The 23,113-nt window shown below is 42.7% G+C and overlaps 1 protein-coding gene across 2 annotated transcripts in view; it reads left to right on the top strand.

Moving 5' to 3' along the window:
• Positions 1 to 23,113, top strand: part of LOC124214675 (neurotrimin) — a 47,853-nt gene that overhangs the window by 19,437 nt on the left and 5,303 nt on the right. The window contains exons 3-6 of one of the 2 annotated variants that reach the window (XM_046617212.1): positions 10,062 to 10,269; positions 16,714 to 16,872; positions 21,199 to 21,327; positions 22,006 to 22,143. In XM_046617212.1, coding sequence (XP_046473168.1) covers positions 10,062 to 10,269; positions 16,714 to 16,872; positions 21,199 to 21,327; positions 22,006 to 22,143 — 634 coding nt within the window. The remainder of the gene's footprint in view (positions 1 to 10,061; positions 10,270 to 16,713; positions 16,873 to 21,198; positions 21,328 to 22,005; positions 22,144 to 23,113) is intronic. The other variant, XM_046617213.1, reaches the window with a different exon arrangement.

Raw genomic sequence — 23,113 nt, 5'->3', positions numbered from 1 at the left:
GAACGAAGAAGAGAAATGCTAAATGGTTTCCGGTAGATCGACACATACAATTTGCTGACCCCGGGGCAACAACTTTTTGTTTTTTCTCACACAGCCTCACCTAGATAGATAAGAAAACAACTGAACGCAGACATTGGTTGACGATTCATTCGTTAGGCACCACCAACACGACTGAGATATCTGCAGCTGCACTTCCGGGAGTGCGACAGCACAACCTACTGATCGATACTGCAGATCTGAATTTCCCTCCCCCCTTCAGTTTCGAAAGTTGGTTACGATAGTTCGACTGCATGCGTTATTGGATTTATCGGGACTGATTACGCAGCAGTTGAGCAGTCTCGAGTAATCCAAACCAAATACAACAGCTGCATTAACCACGGTTCATATCCAATCACCAAACTCCTGACTTCCGGCACGTAACGCGGCGCCGTGCATCCCTTGCACAACTTCTGTATTCAGATCGTCGTAATGCCAAATACCGATTTCAGACAGCGTTAACTAGCAGCTCGGCGGATCGTGACCGATGTGAATCCATTCGGGGTAGCCAAAGGTCCCAAATGTACCGAATAGTGTCGGCACGCCAACGTCTACGTGTGTCGAGGGTGAAATTGAAGTCTGACAAAACTGAATGGAGGGATAGCTGCAGGGATTCCTGCGGGTTCATCTCGGTTCTCGTGGTTTCTCAACTGGACCGGAGGAAGCTGCGCAGCGTGGGGAACAAATTATCAACTAATTCTCACGCTGAGGGTGCAAATTTGTAGTATGTTTCTTCCACACGGCGAGCGACACTCTCTCTCTCTCTCTCTCCCGCTCCATTACTATTATATCTCTCTCTCTCCCCCTCTTTATCTCTATCTCTCTGTTCGCTTTCCTCTCCGCGACTCGTGCTGCTCTACCCGCGCTCTGATATGATTAACGAGATAACACTAATTGCTTGAATTTGCGAGCAGGAGTGATGCTCATCTTTCTCCGAATTACCTGCGACAAATTTTGAAATAATCTTCGCGCTTGGTTTAATGCATACCTGCCAAATCAGTTGAGATTGAATCATCAGGTTGACTATACAGATTAATTAGTTTATGTATTTTCGATTCACCGCCTTGAATTGTTATTACTTTTTCATTTTTCATGGCACCTATTCGACAGAACCATGTAAACTTATTCTTCACCTTCGTCTCACCCAGACTTTACGCCTGGTACAGCTATTACAGTTGAACGTCAATATTTTTACTTGTATAGTTCGCACGCTACCTGCATTAGCCAGTGATATGATCTCGATTTTTCGTGTTCTTCCACCTAACGTGTACCACAGCTGGTATCGGTATCGCATCGAATGGTGTGAAAAATGGGTAACGAATCAGAGGTCAAATAATCAGACCGTGTAGAGTATTTTTTACATTTTATTTTCCACTGTTTTAGATGTTTGATAATTTTTTTCCCTCTCTTTATTACCAAACGGATATATTTCTGCCGAATTCCGTTAGACTTTCGTGCAGTCTTGATATTGGGCTATACTTTCCACTCATGAAAGTAGCGGGGCCCGTTTTTCATCTACAATTTGGTTTACCCTTGGATCTCTGGCGTATATTTTCGCATTATTCAATTGGTTTTTGCCATGGTCTGTCGGCATGGATGCTTATGTGTCGTGTTATCCGTTATCAACCGAAATGACATAAATTTGTGCCTCGCTGCTGTAAGCCAATGGAATCCGCTATCGACTATGAAAAATTCGAGTTGAGACTTTTCGCTTTTCCTCTTCTTATTTGATTTTTTCATGTCGCACTTGTCTTATTTCAGACCTGGAGGTGCCATGAGAATAAAACCTCTGTATTATAAGTGGAAAGAATCGCACTTTAGTCGATGAAAGACTTTTCTGAGTGATCGAATATAGTAGGTATTAGACTTTATACAGACGAGAAAAGAAGGTTCAGTAATCGATGTGATGAAAGAACTCAAGTGTGGCTAATGGCATTGATCAATAACTGCAGTTGAGTGACCAAGGACGGCGTAAGAGGTGGGAAACAAAAGCTATACGGAGTGAGAATGATACCGTCCCCAATGTGATTTTCAACAGATGTAAGAGAAAGATATTCGAAGGTTGACGTAATTTAACCATTATTATATTTTTTCCATTATTCAATTTTGTATTTAAATAAAAGTAGCTGTATAATCTTTTCGTTTTGTCCTCAAATTTCCCTATAAATCTGGCAAGTGGTATGAGAGATTGTTTTCGAGTAATCTTGCAATAGCCCGTGAGACGGTAAAGAGTGAAGGAGGCTTTAAACTTCACTAAATAATTCGATCCGTATAATCACCCAGGCGTAGATTAGTCTCAACCCTTAGGCTTTATTTAACCCGTGATATCCGCGCCTTAGCACTGTTTAGCTAAATGGGATGTTCTCACGTCAGCGCTTTCGCCGCTGGTGGAAAACTATTCGTAGAAGTTTCATTTCGTATATAATCGCGTGAATACCGGGGACCCGGTCGGGTGATAGGTACAGTACATATAAAAAAGGCCCTCTCACGCCCGGCTGCGATGACGAGATTTTTCACGATGTTTCGCGGGTCTCGAATAGACGCTGGTTGATATTGATAGCGCGATATTTAGTTGAAGGAGCGCAAAGCAAATGCAATTTTTCCTATGCTCACGCGAAACGAGGACTGGCACAAGGTGGGAAAACCAAGTGTTGCGGGAGGGCGGACGGAATGGGGAAGGAAGGAGCTTGCATGGGAGGGTGAGAAATGAAAGATTGATGGGGCGAGAATTGTTGGGAAATGAGGGTAAGAGAAACGGGATAAGAAATGGTGGTCTGCTGCTCGGGGCTACGTTTGAACCTCGAACTCGAGGTGTAACAGGAAAGTGGAAGGTGGAAGATGGAAGATGGAAGGTGGAAGGTGGAAGGTGGAAGGTGGAAGGGCGAAAATGACCCGCAAGGGTGGATCGCTTGACGGTCAGCTGGACTCGCTGGGCCAAGATCACGTGGACCACTTTGGTCGGAGCTCGACTCCTGGAGGTATTTCCGCCGTATCGATGGGTCCAATAACCGAAACCGGTATCCGGTGACCCCGCGATTCTAGCCAGACGATCGCATCGCGTCGTACCGTTGACTACGAACTCGTCTGCAATTGATGCCGATTATCCTCAGGGGCTGACGTGGGGGCGATACAGAGTTACAACCCTAACCTCAAACCCTGCTTGGCCGAAGGTTCCTTCCTATCTTCTCTGATTGTGAGTGGAGCTACCTACCGCTGGCTAGTTATCACGACGAATAAATCTTGGTCGCTTTTACTCAAAGTGGGACATTTCTTTATGCCACGTTTATCGTCCTGGTTACTCGGTGCACTCAAACATCACCCATGCAACTACTGGTTGTTGTATATTGTATAATGTATATGCGCGAGGGGTACGCAGGAATTTTAGTGCAGTTGGGCAGGATCAAAGTTTGCGGGATATTCGACCGCGTGCACGCCGATCAATGCAGCTAGTTACAGAAACTTTTGTGCCACGTTTACCGAGCTGTTCTAATGGCTGAATGAAGTCAACTGTAGACTGAATTAGACCGTCTAGTCATCGCTCTATTCAAATAATTCGGGATGCGCGATCACTTGAAACTTCGCCCAAAGTATCAAACTCCCAAATCCGATCGGTGCCGTTTCAATCCTCGAATTGAATCTCTCGACTCTACCTTTGTTAACTTTACGTATAATCGTTGAGTGAAAGGCGATCTAAGAATCACATTTGGTTTCGAATGGCAATGTTTAACGGTAGGATTATCCGTTCCGCTCATAGTAAGTTTGTTTACCAGCATCGATTCAGCTTCAATTATTGTAAATAGAGGCTTAGATGTACATTTTTTCCAAGCACAGAACCTCTGAGAGCGTCGCTGGTAAAGCGGTTCGTTCAGGTTCCCACGAAACAAGTTTTTTCATCGTTTGGAATCGGATCAGAGCTTTGAGAAGCTCAACGACCCACCAGAGTTGAGCTGAGCCGCTTTATTTGTATTTTTGAACCTTGGACTCTTGAGGTACGTTCAACCAGAACGATGTTAAGAAGATAAGTCTAATCCGAGCCCCTCTTCTACGTGCTTTAACCAAAAAAATAACCGCTCAACGGTATTGAGCGGTATGATTCAACTAAATACACATAGAATATCATCCGTCAAGCCTGTCAGTGATTCTAGAATCACTTAATTAATTATGAAAAATCGTCAACCGCGAGTTACATTTCAAGTCGGAAGTAAAAATCCTGAACGCATGTGACAACAAACGTTCGGACCAATCATTTCTCACTTAACCCATCAAAACCGTTATACACAACGTCACAAAGGTTGTGTTGCCTCGGTATAATATTTCAGTTTTGCTCGGTGAAATTGCTGTCAAGCGTCGCTGGTGTGTGTCACACGTGTTAAATTGCCTCGATAGTAACGAACAGCTTCGCTGGACTTTGATGGGGATTCGCGTCAACGTTCACAGGTAATCATACTAAAGGCCCAAAACATCGGTTAAGCGACAAGTATTGATGATGGCTGCGCGACGCAAATGTTTTAATACAGGACTGTCCAAAGCCTGCGGAATGAACAAAAAATAAAGGAGGATACAAAAAATCAATGATTCGCAAATTGCCGTCGCGATTCAATTTCTGTATCCTTCTTATCGTCACGAGTGTCAGCCGTTACACGTGACAGCGCGGCAAGACTGACAACCGAAGTGTAACGCGCGTAGAAAACGAAGGTGAGTAATAAGACACGCGACATTTTCGTAAGTATCACTCATCACTTATATCACGTACAGTGACATTTGCTAAGAAACGGCAAGGAGCCGTGAAATGTCACTGCAGGCATTTTAGACGTCGTTGATTCATCCGAGGGTCCTTAACCCCTGACAGCCAATGAGGGTAAAGTCACCCCCTCAACCCCCCAAAAACTTGTACTCTTAGACCAGACCGTAAGGATTGAACCGATTCAATGTTATCTTTTATTTGTTTACTTCAACTTAATTACTTTCAGTACAACCATTTTATGCGGAATTGTTTAAGCGTTAATTGAATAAAAAATCTCTACCTTTATCAGAAGCTGAGATATTTAAAATTAATTTTCACTGGGTATTTTTGACAGTCACTGCTACGAGAGATATACGGCTTGGATGTTTGCGTGTCAGGGGTTAACCAGCGAATTGTACGTGGCACAATCTCTCGTGCGCTTATATCTGTAAAATTTTTCAGTGTTTTTCAATTTTTTTTTTCTTCTTTCACTTAACTTTGGACGAATCAAATCGTCATGTCTTTCATCTCAACGATTTTATTTCACTTTGAAATCTCGAGTATTCCCAAGAAAGGTTATCATTACGTCGTGAGTAAACATATTTACCGGTATAACGCGAGTATCGCATAATAAGTTTTTCGAAGACAGGAAGATTCCACTCGTATCTTGATACATACATCTGTAGGCACAAACAGAAGTTCTCCAGTCCAGGCTGGTCGCTGAGGGTTGTGGAAGTGACAACGAGGGGAAAAAAATTATTTGGGAAGTTTCATCATCGTCCATTTGACGCGTGCGGCGGTTGGATTTGGCGTTCAGTGCGTGAGAACAGAACCGGTGAAATGAAGACTCGGTAAAGAGTGTCGACAGGCAGGTGACAGGCATCGTATACACGGTATTTCCCCGCTGAACCTCATCTTCACAGCAGTTCTGGAAAAATGGTCAACGCAAAGGGAGAGAAAAAGAGAGAGAGCGTATGTGAGAAAAAGAAAAACTCTTACACACTTGTAGCGTCATCCGAAAGCTCATAACCAACATTGGCTCGACATATGACAGCGGGCTTCTACCCGGCTCTTTGCAAATCCCGACACTCCATCAATTCCTACGGGTGCGTATAAGACGGAACGAAGAAGATCAGCTGACTATAATCGCGACTAGCTGACTGACTGCGGGATTACGGTTTGAGAATCGTCGCCCGGAGGCAAGTTCTCGCGAATCGGAGAGTCGGATTAATCTGCCTGCTTGACCGTCGAGGTAAGACTGATGGATGAAAGATGAAGCTCCGAATAAGACACGGAGCGGGTGTTTGCACGCCGCGGATGAAGATGAAAATCTGAGCCGAGTTCCTGCGGGGTATGAGAGAAGACACGCTCCGCGGAGACTGGGGATGGATATACGCTCTGCCAACCAGTTCCCGCTTTCTGGCGTTCTTCCCGTTGGCCCATCATTTTTCATATTTCAAGCTCACGAATATCCGTCGACGCTTGACGTCTCCGTCAAGACGTCGACGATATGCCGCGTTGATTGAATCGAGTCGAACGTCAACGCTGTCGCTCTTGCATCCCGCAAACATCACTCTCTCTCTCTCTCTCTACCTCTGTCTCTATTTTCCCTGTTCGTCTCGCTTCTTGCTTCTCACTTATACTCCCTTTTTACATTCTCTTTCCTCCATTTTCTTCAACTCCCGTTCCGACGTGAATCGCGGATTTTAACTCGGACGAAACGGCTGACAGCGAAAGGAAGAGGGCGAGAGGGAAAAGGGAAGGAGGAAGCGAAGCGTCGGCTGAGCGGCCATTTTTAACGAAATTTACCTTACCAATTTGTTCGCTTCCTCAAACTTGTGCTAATCAATTTACCGGATTTGGCGTCTACTCGATTTTAATAATTGCTCTTTCTCTCTCTCTCTCTCTCTTCATCCTTCTTTTGGAATATATCCTTTTCTTTCGTAATTATTGGCGGAACTCTGCCGTAATCTCGACACTCGTCTTTTAATTCGCAATTGTTTACATTGCAAATATTTTAAAGAAATTGAATATAAGAAGGGTGAAAGTTCGAGGGTTAAGGGAATATTCAATGTCGCAGTAAGAGGGGTTAAAATACTGAACTGCCGATCTGAATTTCAAATGATCAGCGTCAGTAACCTTACTTGTAACGTCATGAAAGGTTCGAAACGACGGCGTTTGACAATATTTTCTTTTACCAACGGTGAAAGCGACTTGGGGTCTCTCTTCAACACTGAATCTCTATAATCCCGGCATCGAATTATCCTAATACGCGTGGGGGTGAACAGATTTGAATTATAAACGAATTATCCCGGAATTTCTTCCGAATCGTAACGACTGTAGTACTCGAACTCGGTTAATCGGATCGTACGTAAGTTCTACGTCACGAGGTACTCTTATCGCGCGACTGAATTGAATTACGAAATTGGACGAGCAATAAGACGAGAAAATGGGTGACGTTATAATTTTCATTGCGAAACTTTGCATCCGTTGCGCAAGGCCTTGATAGCACCTAATTTCAAGGCATTTCCCAGTTTCCATTTGGGCTAACGAGTATAAACCGACCCGGCGTAACTTTAACGAACCTTTTTGGAAGACGCAGCCAATTTGAAAGTTTTCCAGGCTAGAATAAAAATAGCATCGGACATGCGCCGGTCTCGCCAATGTAATTCTGTTATTAATTAACGCTCCGCGCCTCGAGTGCGGCCCGGTTAGCCGGATTATTGACGACGGGCAGACACATTGCAGCACCGCAAAATGTTGTTCTTTCACACACGGTGTCAAGGGAACCTCGTGCCGGGGTGTAATTCTAAGGTCTTGGAAAGTCAGTGGCTCGAAACAGGGCATAACTCCACGAGGTGCACTCGAATAATGAAGCAACTTCGTTTCCACGCTCCATAGAACACCGCGGAGAGATTCGCGATAGGTACGCATTGAAAAATACGGGTTAAGCCAAGGTAGGTCAGGTTCCGTTGGGTTCGTTTAGGGTGAGTTCGCCACGGACTGAATAATTACTCGCGCGCAATTGAGTGTGCCACAAAGAGGCGCCATCTCCCACTTCATGGATCCCGGACAGCGAGCTCCTTGTTACGCTGACACCCCTCTTCTTTCGCACACAATTAAGGTCCTCGTTCCTTAAACTCCACCTCGGACTCATTACACAAAAAACACCGCCTCGCCTCAGGTTTGCAGAAATGCTCTTCGAACGTAAAATGCACAGCGGTGTTAGTAGGTCGGGCTTTTTTCCGCTCAATTTACCTCTTCGTCTACGTATCCGTCTCTCGCTAATTGCTATTGCTCCGTATTAGAATTTTTCACCCGTATCGAACCAAGACTGCTGACGTGCTTCTGGTACGACGATATCTATATTGAAGACCCGCATACCTCGTGCATGCTAATCTTTATCGATTTCCGACTCATACCTAACGCTTGGCTGGCGCCGGTAACGCAGGCAACTGACATAATTACAGGACTGACTTGATCTCTTGAGAACTAGTTAGTTCAACCTTTGGGAAAATGCAGATCAAGATATAACGATTCTAGTTTCAACAGATAGCGAATTTGTACAGAGATGGCCTCTATTCAGAGATCAAGCTCGAGCTTAAATCAGTCGATCGATTTATTTTTGCTACAATTAGCTGTCGATAATTCCACGGATACTGTACCCATGCTCTATACTGTACGAGAAACTATACGATAACTACAAGGCTGTTTAACCGTTCGGGTGACCTTTGAATCTGAATAGATGTAATCATTTCATTGATCATTGATTGCATCCCTAACGAACCGACGTTCTTCATCTTCGTTCAACTAATGCATGTACAGAATTCCTTCCTCACGTACACACACATCTATACGTACTAGTAACCAATTGACTTGATTAAATTTAGCTTGTCATTCAGCGTGCATGAAAAATAACCGTACGAAGCACTGTGCGGGCTTGAATTTATGCCTAAAGTTTTGCCGAATTTTTGACGGACAAGAGATGGGGAGCTCGACCCGGGCATAAAGTATCCCGTGACAAAACGTTCCGACGGTCCGATATCTTGGTGAAAGATAACTGTCACTTGATCCTTCGCAAGCCCTTTCTACAGCTCTCGGGGTTGACCAGCTGTCCGAAAAGATCGGACGCGATATGAAAACCGAGGTTTTATGCAGTCCCTACCGCCGGCAGATATCCCGACGTTTCGGGCCCTCCGCCTGTTGTGAAAACGGTTTTCGAGTCGAGCCGATCTCGTGTGAAAACGCCGTTTGGTCACGACGTGAGCTTCGTGAGCGGATTCGATTTTTCTTCTAAATAATTGCACGTAAGGTGTTCCACCCTCAAGAATTTGGTTCGTCGTCGTAGCTTACTTGCGTATCGCCAATCGGTAATAAGGTTCGAGGGTCGAAAATTTTTCATACCCTTGTGTATCGCCTCACCGGGTCGCAAGTGAAGCCAGACCTTTCATCTTTTTCAATAGGGATGAAACAAAAGGAGTCAAAAGTCACGCAAACGGAATTTTAGCGTAAAGCAAATCAGTGCTGCCACACTCGACGGCACTTTAGACCCCACAGTCTTGCGATCATCATTTCATATAATGCCCGATGTTCAGTGTGGAATATTCTACAAGAGAGTCCGACCTATCGGTTCTTATTTCTGTCGCCTAATATACATATGTTGAATTGTGCCAGGTTTAAGTTGGGTAGAAAATCGAGGGGTACTTCAATTTAACCTACGCTCATTGGCTTCCTAGAATATAAACTGTGGATACTTTTTCGAGCCACTTATTCGACCTCTTCCGAGAGCTCGAGTAAAATAATTATCATCTGTAGAAAGAATTTCATCAGTATTTAAATTATTGCTAACCAATTTACAGAAACGGTTATACTACACCCCAGACTCGGAGCAGAAGAAGCGTCTCGAGCTTTTATTTTCTTGTAAATTAAAGACGAGAAAAACGGAAAGACTACAGTCGAAGACGACGCCAATAACGTCTGAGCCGAGTTTCAGGGGAAGTGATGAGCGTAACATCTGGGAAACAAGCCCGCGGCGTCATGCTCCGATAATTAGCCTGAATTTCGAACCGGAGAAGCAACATGGCACAAAGAATTCTAATTTCCTCATTTATTTATTAATTTTTCCATTTAGTGAGACGGCAAAAGTCATTTGATATATGCAAACCCTCCAGGAACCGTGGATTGATTAGAATAAGATGCCTGTAGCAGTTAATCAACAAGGTGGCTGCATTTCCTGTTCATGCAATTATACGGCGGCTGCACAAAGAGATTGAGTCGAATAAAATCTGCGCGATGGTTTTAGGTGGCGTGGCTCCGAGTCGACACGCAGACCATTCTAACGATAGCCAGTCACGTGATCACAAAGAATCACCGGATCGCAGTGACGCATAGCGGGCATCGCACGTGGTCCCTGCACATACGTGACACGCGAGAAACGGACCGTGGCTGGTACATGTGCCAGGTGAACACCGACCCGATGTCCAGCAACACGGGCTTCCTGGATGTCGTCGGTGAGTACCAGAATCAAAAGGTTCGCCAAGACTCGAGGTGGTGCCCTAGTCGATTTCGACGTGCTCGTACGCATCTCTGAACATCGAAGTCCGCGTATCTGAAACGTGAACGAGGGCCTAACAGCCCCCTTCTATACACAATTCCGAACAAAAACACTCCGGCACATTTTCATTTGACGCCGAAACAAAGAAATGGTACGAATTCTACGAATTTACCAGTGCGATTTCGTAGAGTCCGTGCCGTTTCTTTATTTCTGCGTCAAATGAAAACGTGTCGACATGTTTTTGGTCAGAATTGTGTATAGAATGGGACTCGCGAGTTCTTTTTTGTATTTGAGATACGTGGGCATCGATATTTCGAGATATATATATGTGTCGAGATATATATATGTCAACGTCGAAATCGACCAGGGCACCTCCCTAACAATTAGCATTACTTGAAATTCTTTGGAAGCTTGAAAGTATTCAAAGTTGGACTCGTCCGATCACCTGTGTGACTTTACGCGAGAAAATTTAGCTCGAGTCTCGTCATGCTTTATAGGTGTAATAGGTAGACGATAAAAGGTCAATGAGTAATTGACACGGCGCTTTAGTGGCATGAAAAATTGAGCTCGGAGACAAAAAGTCTCGGTAGTAAATATTGTAACACGTCGACGAGGTGGGTATGAGATTATATCACTAAAATACGAGGATATCACGTGTGAAAAGGTCCAGAGCTGTAATGGGAGTAACAATAAGTGGTTCCGAGGTATACGCATGAGCTCGCGAGCAAATGTCAAGAAATAAACCGTGGGCTTAAAAACTCGCTGTGATCACCAGGGAAGATAGTGAGGTACGATTACCCTGCAGTAAACGTGAAAATGGCTGGGAGTAACGCTTCGTTTTTTATACATACTCGTGAAAAATATCCGTTGCGTGGACAGGACGAAGAACAAGGAATAAGTGACGTATATTTAAAAATGCATGTATGATTATCGTCACTGCATTCGGTAGGAATCCCTTCCTGTGAAATTTGAATCAGTTCTTGAATAAATTATCACTTCAGAAGAGCACTCATATTATCTCGGATATCTCAAGTGGGCTTTTCGAGGGACAGCCGTCGTGCTTTATTTTGGACGCGCGATGTGTGCTTAACTGTCAGCACGTAACGTGTGAAAGGCAGCAGTGGGAGGAATTACAGTAGCTTTTGCATTTGCAAACGAATTCCGATTCAAGACGTTTAGAATCTGTCTAAGTATCTTTGCCTTTTTTATACGTTGAAACTCTTCGAGATTAAAAATTAAATAAATATGCTTGGGTTATCCACCAGCATTATTCGCGTGCATTATACGATGCAAAGAAGTCACACGTTTTAATTGAGCCTGATCTTTAAACACTATACCACTTTTTCAATTCATTTTTCATGAACTCGTGCAATAATTCAGTACACACGTTGTACTCAATAGATCTTTGTAACGAAAATTATTGTGGTTCGCATTGGCGGTTCATCCACACTGCAATTTCTTTTTCTTTTATGTAAGAAGGGACGATATCGAATGTTTGACAAACGCTATATTCAGATAGAGTATCCGAAACAATCGTTGAAGTCGTTTCAGGCTCTCACTTCGGTTATTGCCTCAAATTGATACAATTTCCAGCTATTCTATGTTCTAGTGTAATATCGCAAGTTCGAACCAACACCGATCTGAAAAACTAGAAAGAAGTTTTCGTCGAATAACGTCAATTCAGAAGCCACTACAATCGATCAGACCTGCAGCCTCGGTATTTCATCAGAGAATATGAAAGTGATGAGAGTGGATGGCCGCGACTTTATCTAACTATATTGTCTGAGAAAAGCAATGAGCGATTATATCTGGTTTTATCGGATATAAGGTTATCGGGTCAGTCGTGTTAATAATTCTAGTTAACCGCACTCCGAATAGGCATTAAAATATGTGACATCCTCTAGTATATTTCCGAGCAGGGATATCGACGTATCAGAGGAACGATATGTTGTGTCGCGATCTCGAGTATACATTTATTTTTCTTAAAAATAGGTTAGCAAACTATGGCTCGATAGATATTAATTCGAAAAATTGGATAATATTCGTTAAAATCTCAGTAACGCGACCCTACGACGATAAACGTTGTTTTTGTGTTGTTTTTTTCTTACATCCAATTTAAATTCGCAGTAATATGTACTTTTCATGCATGAGAAGCCTAACCTGCAGTTTACTTTAATCCTAGATAAGTTATACTTGATACACTATTGTTATTTTTTATTACAAGATTTACGATCAATTGTGAATTTGAAACACCAGATATTGAAAAAACTGACCATGAAGTTACGATTTGAAGTCGGGTACATGGCCAAATAGTAAATCGGAGAATCTTTTCAGAAAGTCAGGCTTCAAAGCATACCTTACTAAACAAGCTTATGCGGTAAATCACGAAATGTTACGATCGAATGAACTCAACATGTAACTTATCACATGATTTGTCTGGTCAATTCAATAAGATGTATAAAATATCATATAACAAATTACAAGACTAGATCAAAAATCGTGCAGCGTTGCCGATACGATTTTTGACCAAGAATATCCGATGATTCGTGCTGTTGTGATTTATTACGTAATTTCTTATATATTTGATTGAATTCACAATACAAATCATGCATTAAATTACATGCTGAATTCATTCGTCATATTTTATGATTTAACACGTGAACATTGTCAGTAGAGTAGTAAAAGGCAAGGCAGGGGTGCACAGGACGGAAAATGAGGGCTTTTCTTTCCTCAAAACGAACACGATTTTTAACGTATTCTTCCCAGCGCACATTTGCATACCGATCGGACACACCGTCATGTCATAATCCCCGGGTTCCATTAGACTCGGTTCATTTCCGTACATCTCCCTAGTTTTTGCATCTCGGATCGAAAACCTCCTCTCTGATCCGTACAACCGCATCAACGCGGTTGATTGGCGAAATGTCACGGAGAGGTGGCAGGAAACCAAGGGGGAAATAAGGGTGCGGGGCGTGTGTACAAGGGGAAAAAAATTTGTTGAATTTATCAAACTCAGTGTTAGTTTCATTTGATGACACAAATCGCTGTTTTCATTATTTCGTCGAATTAAATGACATTCTTTTTATTCAATAAAATGAAAACATTTCTTCCCCATATTTGGCGAGCATCCTTTCCCTGTGCGAAGACTGTTGATTTATAAGTATCGAACACTTACACATCCACGTGGAACACGAATAGTGCACGTGCTGCTAGAGAGAATTGTAATAATTTATACATTTTTATGAACAACTCAGATTTTAGAACCCGAAATTGAATGCTGAGTCGTTCTTTGTAATTTCGTTCCAGTGTAATTCGTAGCTTTAAAAATTTTTCTTTTCTTTCCTGGCGAAAAAATATTTTACGAGTACTGTACATATATATACCTGTGTAATAATGTACGTTATAAATGAATTATGAAAATTCTGAATCTGCGAGAATTTGTTGAAAGCATCAGCACGAACACAGAATGTTAATCTCAAATCGAAGAAGCGTAAACGAATTCAAGCGCAGCCATTCAAATAGATCGAGAAGGTTTGACTTCTGGACAAATTATACTACATAATTCGAAGGATGCATTCAACATATTCACGTACATAGCTGCAGGCTTGGGCTGAAATTTGCTGTACAAGTGTGTAAACGGGGTGTTAGGTGTGCCAAGGACGTCAGCGGATCGAAAAGGGTTTGGAACAGGTTGGTCCTGCAGCGTCCACCGAGGCACACTCACCCTTATCTTCCACCCGGACGCGACACACACACCGAGACCCACACAAACAAATTACGGCGCTCCTCAAACAAGCTGTGGGCCCCGCCGCCGATTTGTGGTAATTCGATGTAAATGTATGTAAAATATACTATTCGCGGTACGTGATTGCACTCTTGGAGAGCTATTAAACACCTTCCTGGCGACGTGCCCCCGGCGCTAATAACCCGAGCGGCGAAGGGCGAAGGTGAGGCGACGGCGAAGGCGAAGGCGGGGGCGTAGACCCATCTGCCGCCCTCTGGGAAGTAACTGTATAAACGTAGTTTAGCCATACGGCAACCCCTCGTTAAATTCCTCTTTATCACAACCGGCGAAGTTGCAACCTCTGGTTAGAGCAGCCGCCTGGTCAGCCGGGTCGGGTTGGGTTTCTAAATGGAGGTGCTAAAATAAGAGATCTCTTTGCTTTCCAGATACCATCGCAATTCCGGCTGCGAGGTTTTACCAGAACCCCGGGCGTGTAGCAGGAGGCGTTACGTACAACAGGGTATACCTGCGGTATAAATAAAGCGAAATATTGCGCTGTCAAAAATCGACGAGTAACTGCAGCGGCTTCGCTGGATTTTCGAGCGGATAGGTTCTGGATTAATTAAGCGGTGCTGCTACGTGCGATAGGAACGAATATTCGACTCGCGGAGAGTTTTTCTGCGGCTGGTTGCAGGGCTGCCTGTAATTTTCACCTGTGAAACGTTCATAAATCCAACCGTTTCTCGCCGCGGCGTTGCACGCCCCTCGTTACTTGTTTCATGAACGTTTTTACCGATTTTTTTTTTGTTCTCGCAATTATCGAGCCCGGCAGATGTGTGAATACGGGATGGACCATCGCGATTCCGTTTCACCGGTGTTCGACAAAAAACCGAATTTATTTTCCAGTGCGCACCTTCCGTCACATCTTTGCCGTTCAACAAATACGGCAACAATGATAACTCGTGTCAAGCTGTGGCGCGAACTCCCGACGTTTACGTGCAAAAAGCTCGTTTACAATCGGAAACGGAAACGGTTCTGCCACACGTGTCAGTTATGCAAACAAGCTTGAAAATCCACGGAGACGTTGAAATGAAATGGCATCACGGTAATTATACAAATTAGAATGCAAATATTTTCACACAGCAATTTATATACCAGGTAGAGAGAGAGACCAAATACGTACAGTCCACAAGTAAAGTCAATATATGCGAGACACGGCCATTTACATTTTTGGGTCAATAAAGTGTAGTACCTACCGAAAATCTGATTACAGCAGCCGAATTTGATTTTCGACTTCTTCGTCGGAATAGAAAAACAAAGACTTCAAAATAAAAATCTTTAAAAACTAATATCCATACAGAGGAGTGGAAACTGTTATCAAGTCGTTCACACGCCCGATAAACTTGGCAGTGGTGCCAAAGGGTAGATATTATTTGCCCTACGTGGCATCAGGTCACAGTTAATCACTAATAGTGCGTGACAGAATGATAAGATATATACGCTACTGATGGCGTGCGTCAATTGTTACGGTAGTCACGTGAGAAAAAACGCACCCGGTGACGGGAGATCGGTCGCTTTTACTAAATTAACAGTCTCTGAGGGAGCGTGCAGCAGAAACCGTTCGACGAGAATTCAGCCGATCAGCCTTTCCTTGAGACGGATGCGATTCTCACTTATATTTTGCAACTGAAGTGGAATATTTCTAAAATTACCAGGTGCCTGTTCTATTCAATCGGCGCTGCCGCGCTTTATCGTTTGACAATTTCAAGTTTAAAACGGACAAATTTGAGAAATGTTAACTTCCGGAGTAATTTCCGAAATATGGAAAAAGCTCAAAGCACTAAAAGCAAGTCTTAGCGAACGAGAATGAGCATGATTGATCGCCAATGAAATTCGATTACTTTCGAGACAATCCATATATGCACGCGAAATTGGCGGAGGAAGTCCTGCCACTTTAACTTACGTACGAAATAACATTCTTCTGTTGAATAGTATAGGTATGTTATACATTGAGATGAATTTCATTTCATTACCGTCATCGTTACTAGAAAGTTCTACTAAAATGGATATCGTTATACAACAAGGGTATGAATGTTGAAATTACAAGAAAATTTGGTACATGTAACTATTTAGTGTGATTACAGTTCATTGGTTCGATACTCATTTTCATTTTGTACCCAGAACTACAATGCGTTTTTTGCTTCCGGTTAAAGATGAAAATAGTTAAAGACGCGTATGCCAACCACGACTAAAAAACATTTTGTCAGCGCATTGAAAACCTTTTCCACACATATTGCAAAGAAATCAAATCAAAGATAAATCAGAAAATTTCATGGCTTATCAGATAAAAATTCCCACAACCTCGTCTATTAATGACAAATTATTGAACCGCACAACGAATTACCGAACAACTTTGGTTCACGGCGGTCAATTTATAATAGCCACGCTGCTCGCGCGGTGATTTCTTCAACGCTGCGGCGCTCTTACCCGAAAGGCGATAATAATTGTCCTATCGTACAAGCCTTGGTCTATATCGTAGTACAATTTATGGATTATAAGGGGTGGTATGGTGGATTACAATGGGGGAATTAGCACGTCACTCGGCACCCGACGGGTGCAGGCTGGGGCTTGTCGAATGGCTCACAAATTACCAGAGTGACGCCGGAATTGTTGCAGTGCCCCCGGACATCCTGGACTACCCAACGAGCACGGATATGGTCGTCCGCGAAGGCAGCAACGTGACGCTTCGGTGCGCCGCTACCGGGACTCCAACACCCTCGGTGACGTGGCGCCGCGAGGACGGCAATCCTATAATTGAGTTCAGCACGCAGGAAGGTATGACTGCCGGTTGGATGATTATCTCTTTGAAAAAATCTCCGTCAATTGTACTTGTGGACTACGGGGCGGAAGATTCGATCGAGCATTGATTTTCTGTACCGTTAATTTTTGTCGAGACCCTGACAACTTTTTTTACTTTCATTCACGACGACCTGACGCGTCTCGACTGCAACCCTGACGCAATCCTCGGACATGCCGATTCTTGTCGCAGATTGGTAGATTGAAACTATGATGGAATTTGAGGGATGTAGCAAGAAATTTGATTGTATTATAGGAGAGGCCGAGAATCAATCGCGACTCTTAGTCGTAGCTAGTTTTAAATTTCGGAAATTGATGAAATAACGAGAGTTTCAGATAGCAGTGCGAGTTGGAAATATTCGACAAATATGCGGGCAGGAAAACCGAGAAGCGGTATAGCTACTGAAAATATACATCGAATCGTATCTTAGATTGAACGTCTGGTAACCTAGTGAAAAAGGGGTGAGGGAAGGAAAATGGAAAAAAAGAAGAAAAGAAAAATGCATACACCGAAACATACGAATGAGTATTAGACACGCAACGAAACTTGTCATGGAATTGAAACTAGCTGAGGAAGCGAAGGTCTCAGGGTATAGCGAGTCATTTTTAGACAGGCATGCAAAAGAGAATTAGACGCTGACAACCTCAAGTCTAGTGCGCATGAAAAGCGATAATTTTCTCAAAAAATACTCAAGTGCGATGAATGAGTTTTTAAAAAAAATCACAGTCATATAAACGTTCAGCGAAAGTTTTTTCTCCAATTCAGGTATGATCTACCCGTCACAAAGGTACACAATGTCTACACACTGGAAGAAATTTATTGACAGTTTGACTCTTGTGTTTATCGGTCGTTGCAGCAATTTCTTCTACTGATGTCCCCCACCGAAGAGAGTTTTGCACATGGCGTGACATATCAATAACTGAACAGTAACCCTACTGACACACGTGGATTATAACAAAAATTTGTTCAAGTACCTTGTACCCATACTGCGGTAGGATCCGTGCAGAAGACAATCAACGAGGCTGGAAACTTATCATCTTCGGTCACAAAGAACCCAAAAGGGTTTACGTTGTTTCACAATTCACAACACTGCACTGTCACGCCCGTAAAAAATAAACTAGCTTGATGAAACTAACGTTGGAACACTGAGAACAATTCACATTTGACTATTTGAGTTATTGGTCAAACGGATTTCAAAACACTTGAAGCCTTCTCTCGCAGCGATGGCCGAAGACTGAACTCCTCGGAACTTTGAGGTACCGATTATACTTCTTACTTTGCGTCATCGTTCGAGATATCGATTTTTCGTAAATCGTTCGTTTTCCATCGATTCGAGAGATGTCACACGTTACGAATATATGTACAGGCATTATACCTACACAGCAGCTGTGACTGGATTGTTTTCGACGCTACGCCATCAAGGGCCTTCAAGTAAGTACAAGTAACTACAAGTATGTGTAATCTGTTCGGTTCTGTAAATCTTGCCATCGGTTGAAGCCAACTCGCACCGCCCTTCTTATGCATAAAAGTAATGGAACATCAGAGGATAGAATCCGGCGACACTTTGCGCCAACATTCTTCTACTTCTTTTCGTAAGTCGAAACTGCAGTACGACCAGAAAATTATGAGATGCGAGAAACGTGGGAGTTTTTTTCAAGTTGGAACGTGGATAGGGCAGAAAAGAAATTCGCCCAAGCAATTCCTTGAAACAGGCAGGAGAGATAAAAGATTCGTCTTCTCGATAAATTATGCAGCCCGCAGAGTGAGAGGAAATATTTCACGCCCGTTCTGTCAGCGTCGTCGCACCCTGACAGGGGCCTTGACCTCCGGTAACGACGCTTAGGACCGGCAGAACCTTGGGAATTTCTTTATACTTTTTTCTCACAATACGGGAACTGTCATCGGGGTTCCGGTCGAAATTACGATGTTGGTATAATCACGACGCTGCTGGATACAAAGGGCTTTGACGTCGCGAAGGTGCCGGCGACGATTGAAAAATCCTCCTATATTGCACCTTCTCACATGCTTCCGTCTTTCTCTCGACTTTCCAGCCACCATTTTATCCGCTTTTTTTTTTCCTTCTATAATTAGTATTTTCCGAGGCGAGTGATATCTGCTCCTACAGACAGATGTGGTATTTTTTGTACTTTTGAACTTTACCTCCACATTCATTTTATGTTGATCATAGTCAACTCGGTATCAAAATTGCGATAGCTTAGAAAATCTTTCGACCACATTAATCGCATGAAATGCTTATTTTCTAGAATCTCGATTTCCTATATTATAATTTATGGATACACAAAATTAGATGTTCAAAGAATTGAGACATGAAGACCTTCGAAAATTGTCTGGAACCATCGCAATGCAGCCTGTTCAATCCGACTCAAGGTGTCAGTCCATAATTGTATATTTTAAGCAAATAAAAAATGATTTTCACTTACAGTATTTTCTACTTTCACTTGGCCCTTCGTTACAAAACATGTTATCAATTTCATCCAGGGGATGATTTCTCAAGGCTCGGTTTTACCTTTGGCTACGTTCAAAAATCGCCACGATCTATTTCAACGAAATCATATTGCAGGATTGACGGATATTGAGTGCATTGCATCATGCATCATGACGAGAAGGTCGAGGCACGTTTCGACGGTGTAAATATCAAATTATAGGGACTGGTACAATAGAGTGGGAAACGTGTTACCTACAGGTGGAAATGCGTAGGATATATCCATGAGGGCGGGATTTCGTGATGCCACGGATCACATGTGATAGGCAGCAATTAATTAATTACTCACGTGTTTCGCAACTCGCAAGGCATACACTTTTGCAAAATTACAAATTCGGTGCAGCGACGTAAATTACTATGTATTTGTCTTAAATTTAAAATGAATATTTTTTATTTTAATAAAATTTATAAGAAAAACACAAAAAATTAATTTGATCGTACTAGACTGTGTGGTAAATCTATTATATTTGTAAATTGAATAAACACTAAATGTACGATGACTTCACTGTTCCGTATCCGATTAAAACTTCGAATACAGTGTAGAAAATTCCGTACAGAAATTTTTAACAGTGTACTCACGATTGCGAGGCAACGAATTAGCATTTATGTCAGAAGTAACTCGAAAGCTACTCCGGTGCGACTTCTCTTGACGCTGGAATCCGTGTCTGCAACCGATGCCTGTAATCTTTTAATGGTTTCCGATATTCGCTGCCCGTGACAAGCGACGGCTGCACCATATTTCTGAATAAACGAGCTTTATCAGTTATCATTATAATACCAGTGGCAAAGAGGTATTACTTAACGGGAATGATCGAATGTGAATATTACATGTAATATGTCCCGATTGCGAGAGCATATTTATCACACGAAAAAGTAAATCACAATGGAACACAGTACCGTGGAAAGTATCAATACTCAGGAAAAATATTATCATTACATCCGATACTGTTGTTTTACATACTCAAATCATTTATTCGGTGATTGATCACGGTTATTATGATTTGGTAACATACCTGGAATGGAAAACGCAAATGGAATGGCCGGGACGGATAAATAATTTCTATATTATTTTACCTCATCTCACTCGGCTGTGGTTGATATTTATACGATACGAGGATCAATTGAAACGCGGTGAATTTATAATTGAAATCGTTTAAAGAAACACACGAAAAAACCATACTGGTTCAAAACTCGTTACACCCAGAGGCAAGCCGGAGGGAAAACACGTCAAAACCCTCGCAGAATTCACCAGTGAGAACAGCAGGTTACAGCTCGAATAGGAGTAAAATACTATTGGCAGATATACCGCTGCGAGACTCGTTAAATCGAACCTGTGTATGTTTCATGGTCCGCTTTTCAGACACTCGTTTGACGCACGACGAGTACCTCATCAGTTTGCGTTGTAAAAAAGTTTTCACCCAACTTTTGATGTGTACTATAAAAAGCTCGGGAATGAATTCTTAACAATGCTCCACTCCGAAATAATAACGATCACCAAACGTGACTGATTTTTTCAAACTCGTTCACACCGTTTCAATCGCTTCTCGCGAGTGATCGCAGCCATTGAGTTTTGGAATATGGTGAGAAGAGTCGATAATTTTTCGTATGTATTGCGTTTAACCTATTTTGGCCTGCAACTTTGGCACTTATTATTCCTACTCTCGATCGCGATAGTTCAACGCTATTTCCAACGATCGTATCATCCTCCCGACAATGTTCGACCCATCCAATTTTCCGCCAACGGTATTAACGTTCGGCCGAGTGCGAGAGTATTAACCCATAATTCTGATTCTTTATCCAGCCACAAGCACCGAAGGTCCGGAATTGGAGATAGTGCGCGTCAGCCGGCGTCACATGGGTCCCTACCTCTGCATCGCGTCGAACGGAGTGCCGCCGACAGTCAGCAAACGGATAGTCCTCATCGTGCACTGTACGTACATGGAGGCAAAATTGTCTCGTCAGTTGTGTGCGGTGGTAGATTACACGTGGTAACCGGAATTACGCGATACTTTGGCGAACCTGGACGGAGCGCCGCGTGCAACGCGGAGCGTTGTTTAGAAGCCACGCCGGCGTTCCGGAAGTTGGGTAAACGCGCGTGGACGATACACGCTTGTCTCGTTTATAGGACGTACGCGAAACGAGGAACATATCCGAATTCAAACGGCCGTCAGTTTTTCGCGGTTGAGCGCATTTTTAACGCTCACGTTTATGCCCGCAAGATCGTTTAGTCGGAAATTTGCAGGGCACCCTTGGTCGAGTTTATTTTCGCCCAGACATCAATCCACGGATGGATATCTTGTAACTACCGCGTGTATACCGGTAGACGGTAATACGTAAGGTACCTGCTCGGAATGTTACGTTTGTTCTGCGAAATTTATTTATTCATGAAGCTAATCTTGCCCGAAATTCAAACTCCTTTTACGCAGAGCTTATCTGCACCCACAAGCTAGAGAACTTTAATATAGCGAACGGTGACCAAGTTTGTTGATTAAATCAATACCGAATGGGATCTTCCGGATTAGAATTTCGAACTTTCTGGTGTGATACCAAATGGCGACATATTTTAGTTCGTCTGATCGATCCTAGCATTTTTTCTTTTCTTTCACAGTCCCACCGAAGGTTTGGGTTGGAAAACAATTGGAGGGTGTTTACGAGGGCCAAACAGTGACGCTTGCCTGTCGCAGTGAGGCATTTCCGAGGCCCATTACCTACTGGACCAGGCCAACAAATGAGATCATCATCAACGGTGAAGTAGTTGACGCGAAATAAACAGCGATATTTCGACCACAACGCGGATCCGAAAATTGGGGTGAAATAAAAATAACTTAGCGGGGAACCCAATTGTGGTCATACCTTTCTTCAGATTGTCGTTTTTCCACTTCCCTTTGAAAAAACGCCGAACACTGAGGGAAATTTCGAAATTCTTAGAAATTCAGAACTCACGACTTGTACAACAGCGCTATTTTTAAATTTCCTGATTAATCAGATTGATAAAAAAAGACAAAAATCGAAAACACATTTTTAAACCAAAGCTATTCTTTCCATTTTGAAAAATTTTGATGCGATAAAAGTCTACGCTCTCAGGCGTTCCAATGTATTCTAATCACGTATCACGCGAAATACTATAGCACATGTAATCAACAGCATCATAGCATTGAATAATACAAGCAAACAAAAAACAAAAAAAAAAAAAAATAGGAATCGAAACTGCAGTTTGTTGCGAAATTCCTGATCGAATCTCTTACCCCCCATTATGCGGTGTCCGTGAAGCGATTAAATTTAAGTCAAGTCCATCCGCGCAACACTAATTATTTAACGCAATCCACCGGCGCTTAGTCGCGTTAATTGAAACTCGTATATACTTTCATCGTCTCGTCATTCTCGACGAGGAATTTTCGCAAGATATAAAAATTTGTCTCTTCCTTCGCCAGAGATTCCGATTATTCAGCGAAATTTGTGTTGAAAATAATTACAGTAAATTGCAACAGTCATGCAAGGTGGTTAACTTTTTCTCCCTTATTTTTTCACGCGCATTTATGACGGAAAATTATTTCTATTAACGTTGTTTATTTTATTATTTCTAGATAATATAGTATAATTATTTTTATTGAAAATTACGTTCAATGAGCAGTGGTTCGACTGAACTCTAACTAAAATTCACCAAGCTGAAGTGCCCGCAGCAATTTCTTGAAAAACATTCGTACGTATTTAGATAT

The sequence above is a fragment of the Neodiprion pinetum genome, chromosome 3 (genome assembly GCF_021155775.2).
Source record: "Neodiprion pinetum isolate iyNeoPine1 chromosome 3, iyNeoPine1.2, whole genome shotgun sequence".
NCBI lineage: Eukaryota > Metazoa > Arthropoda > Insecta > Hymenoptera > Diprionidae > Neodiprion > Neodiprion pinetum.
This window is presented reverse-complemented; position numbering and strand designations above follow the sequence as displayed.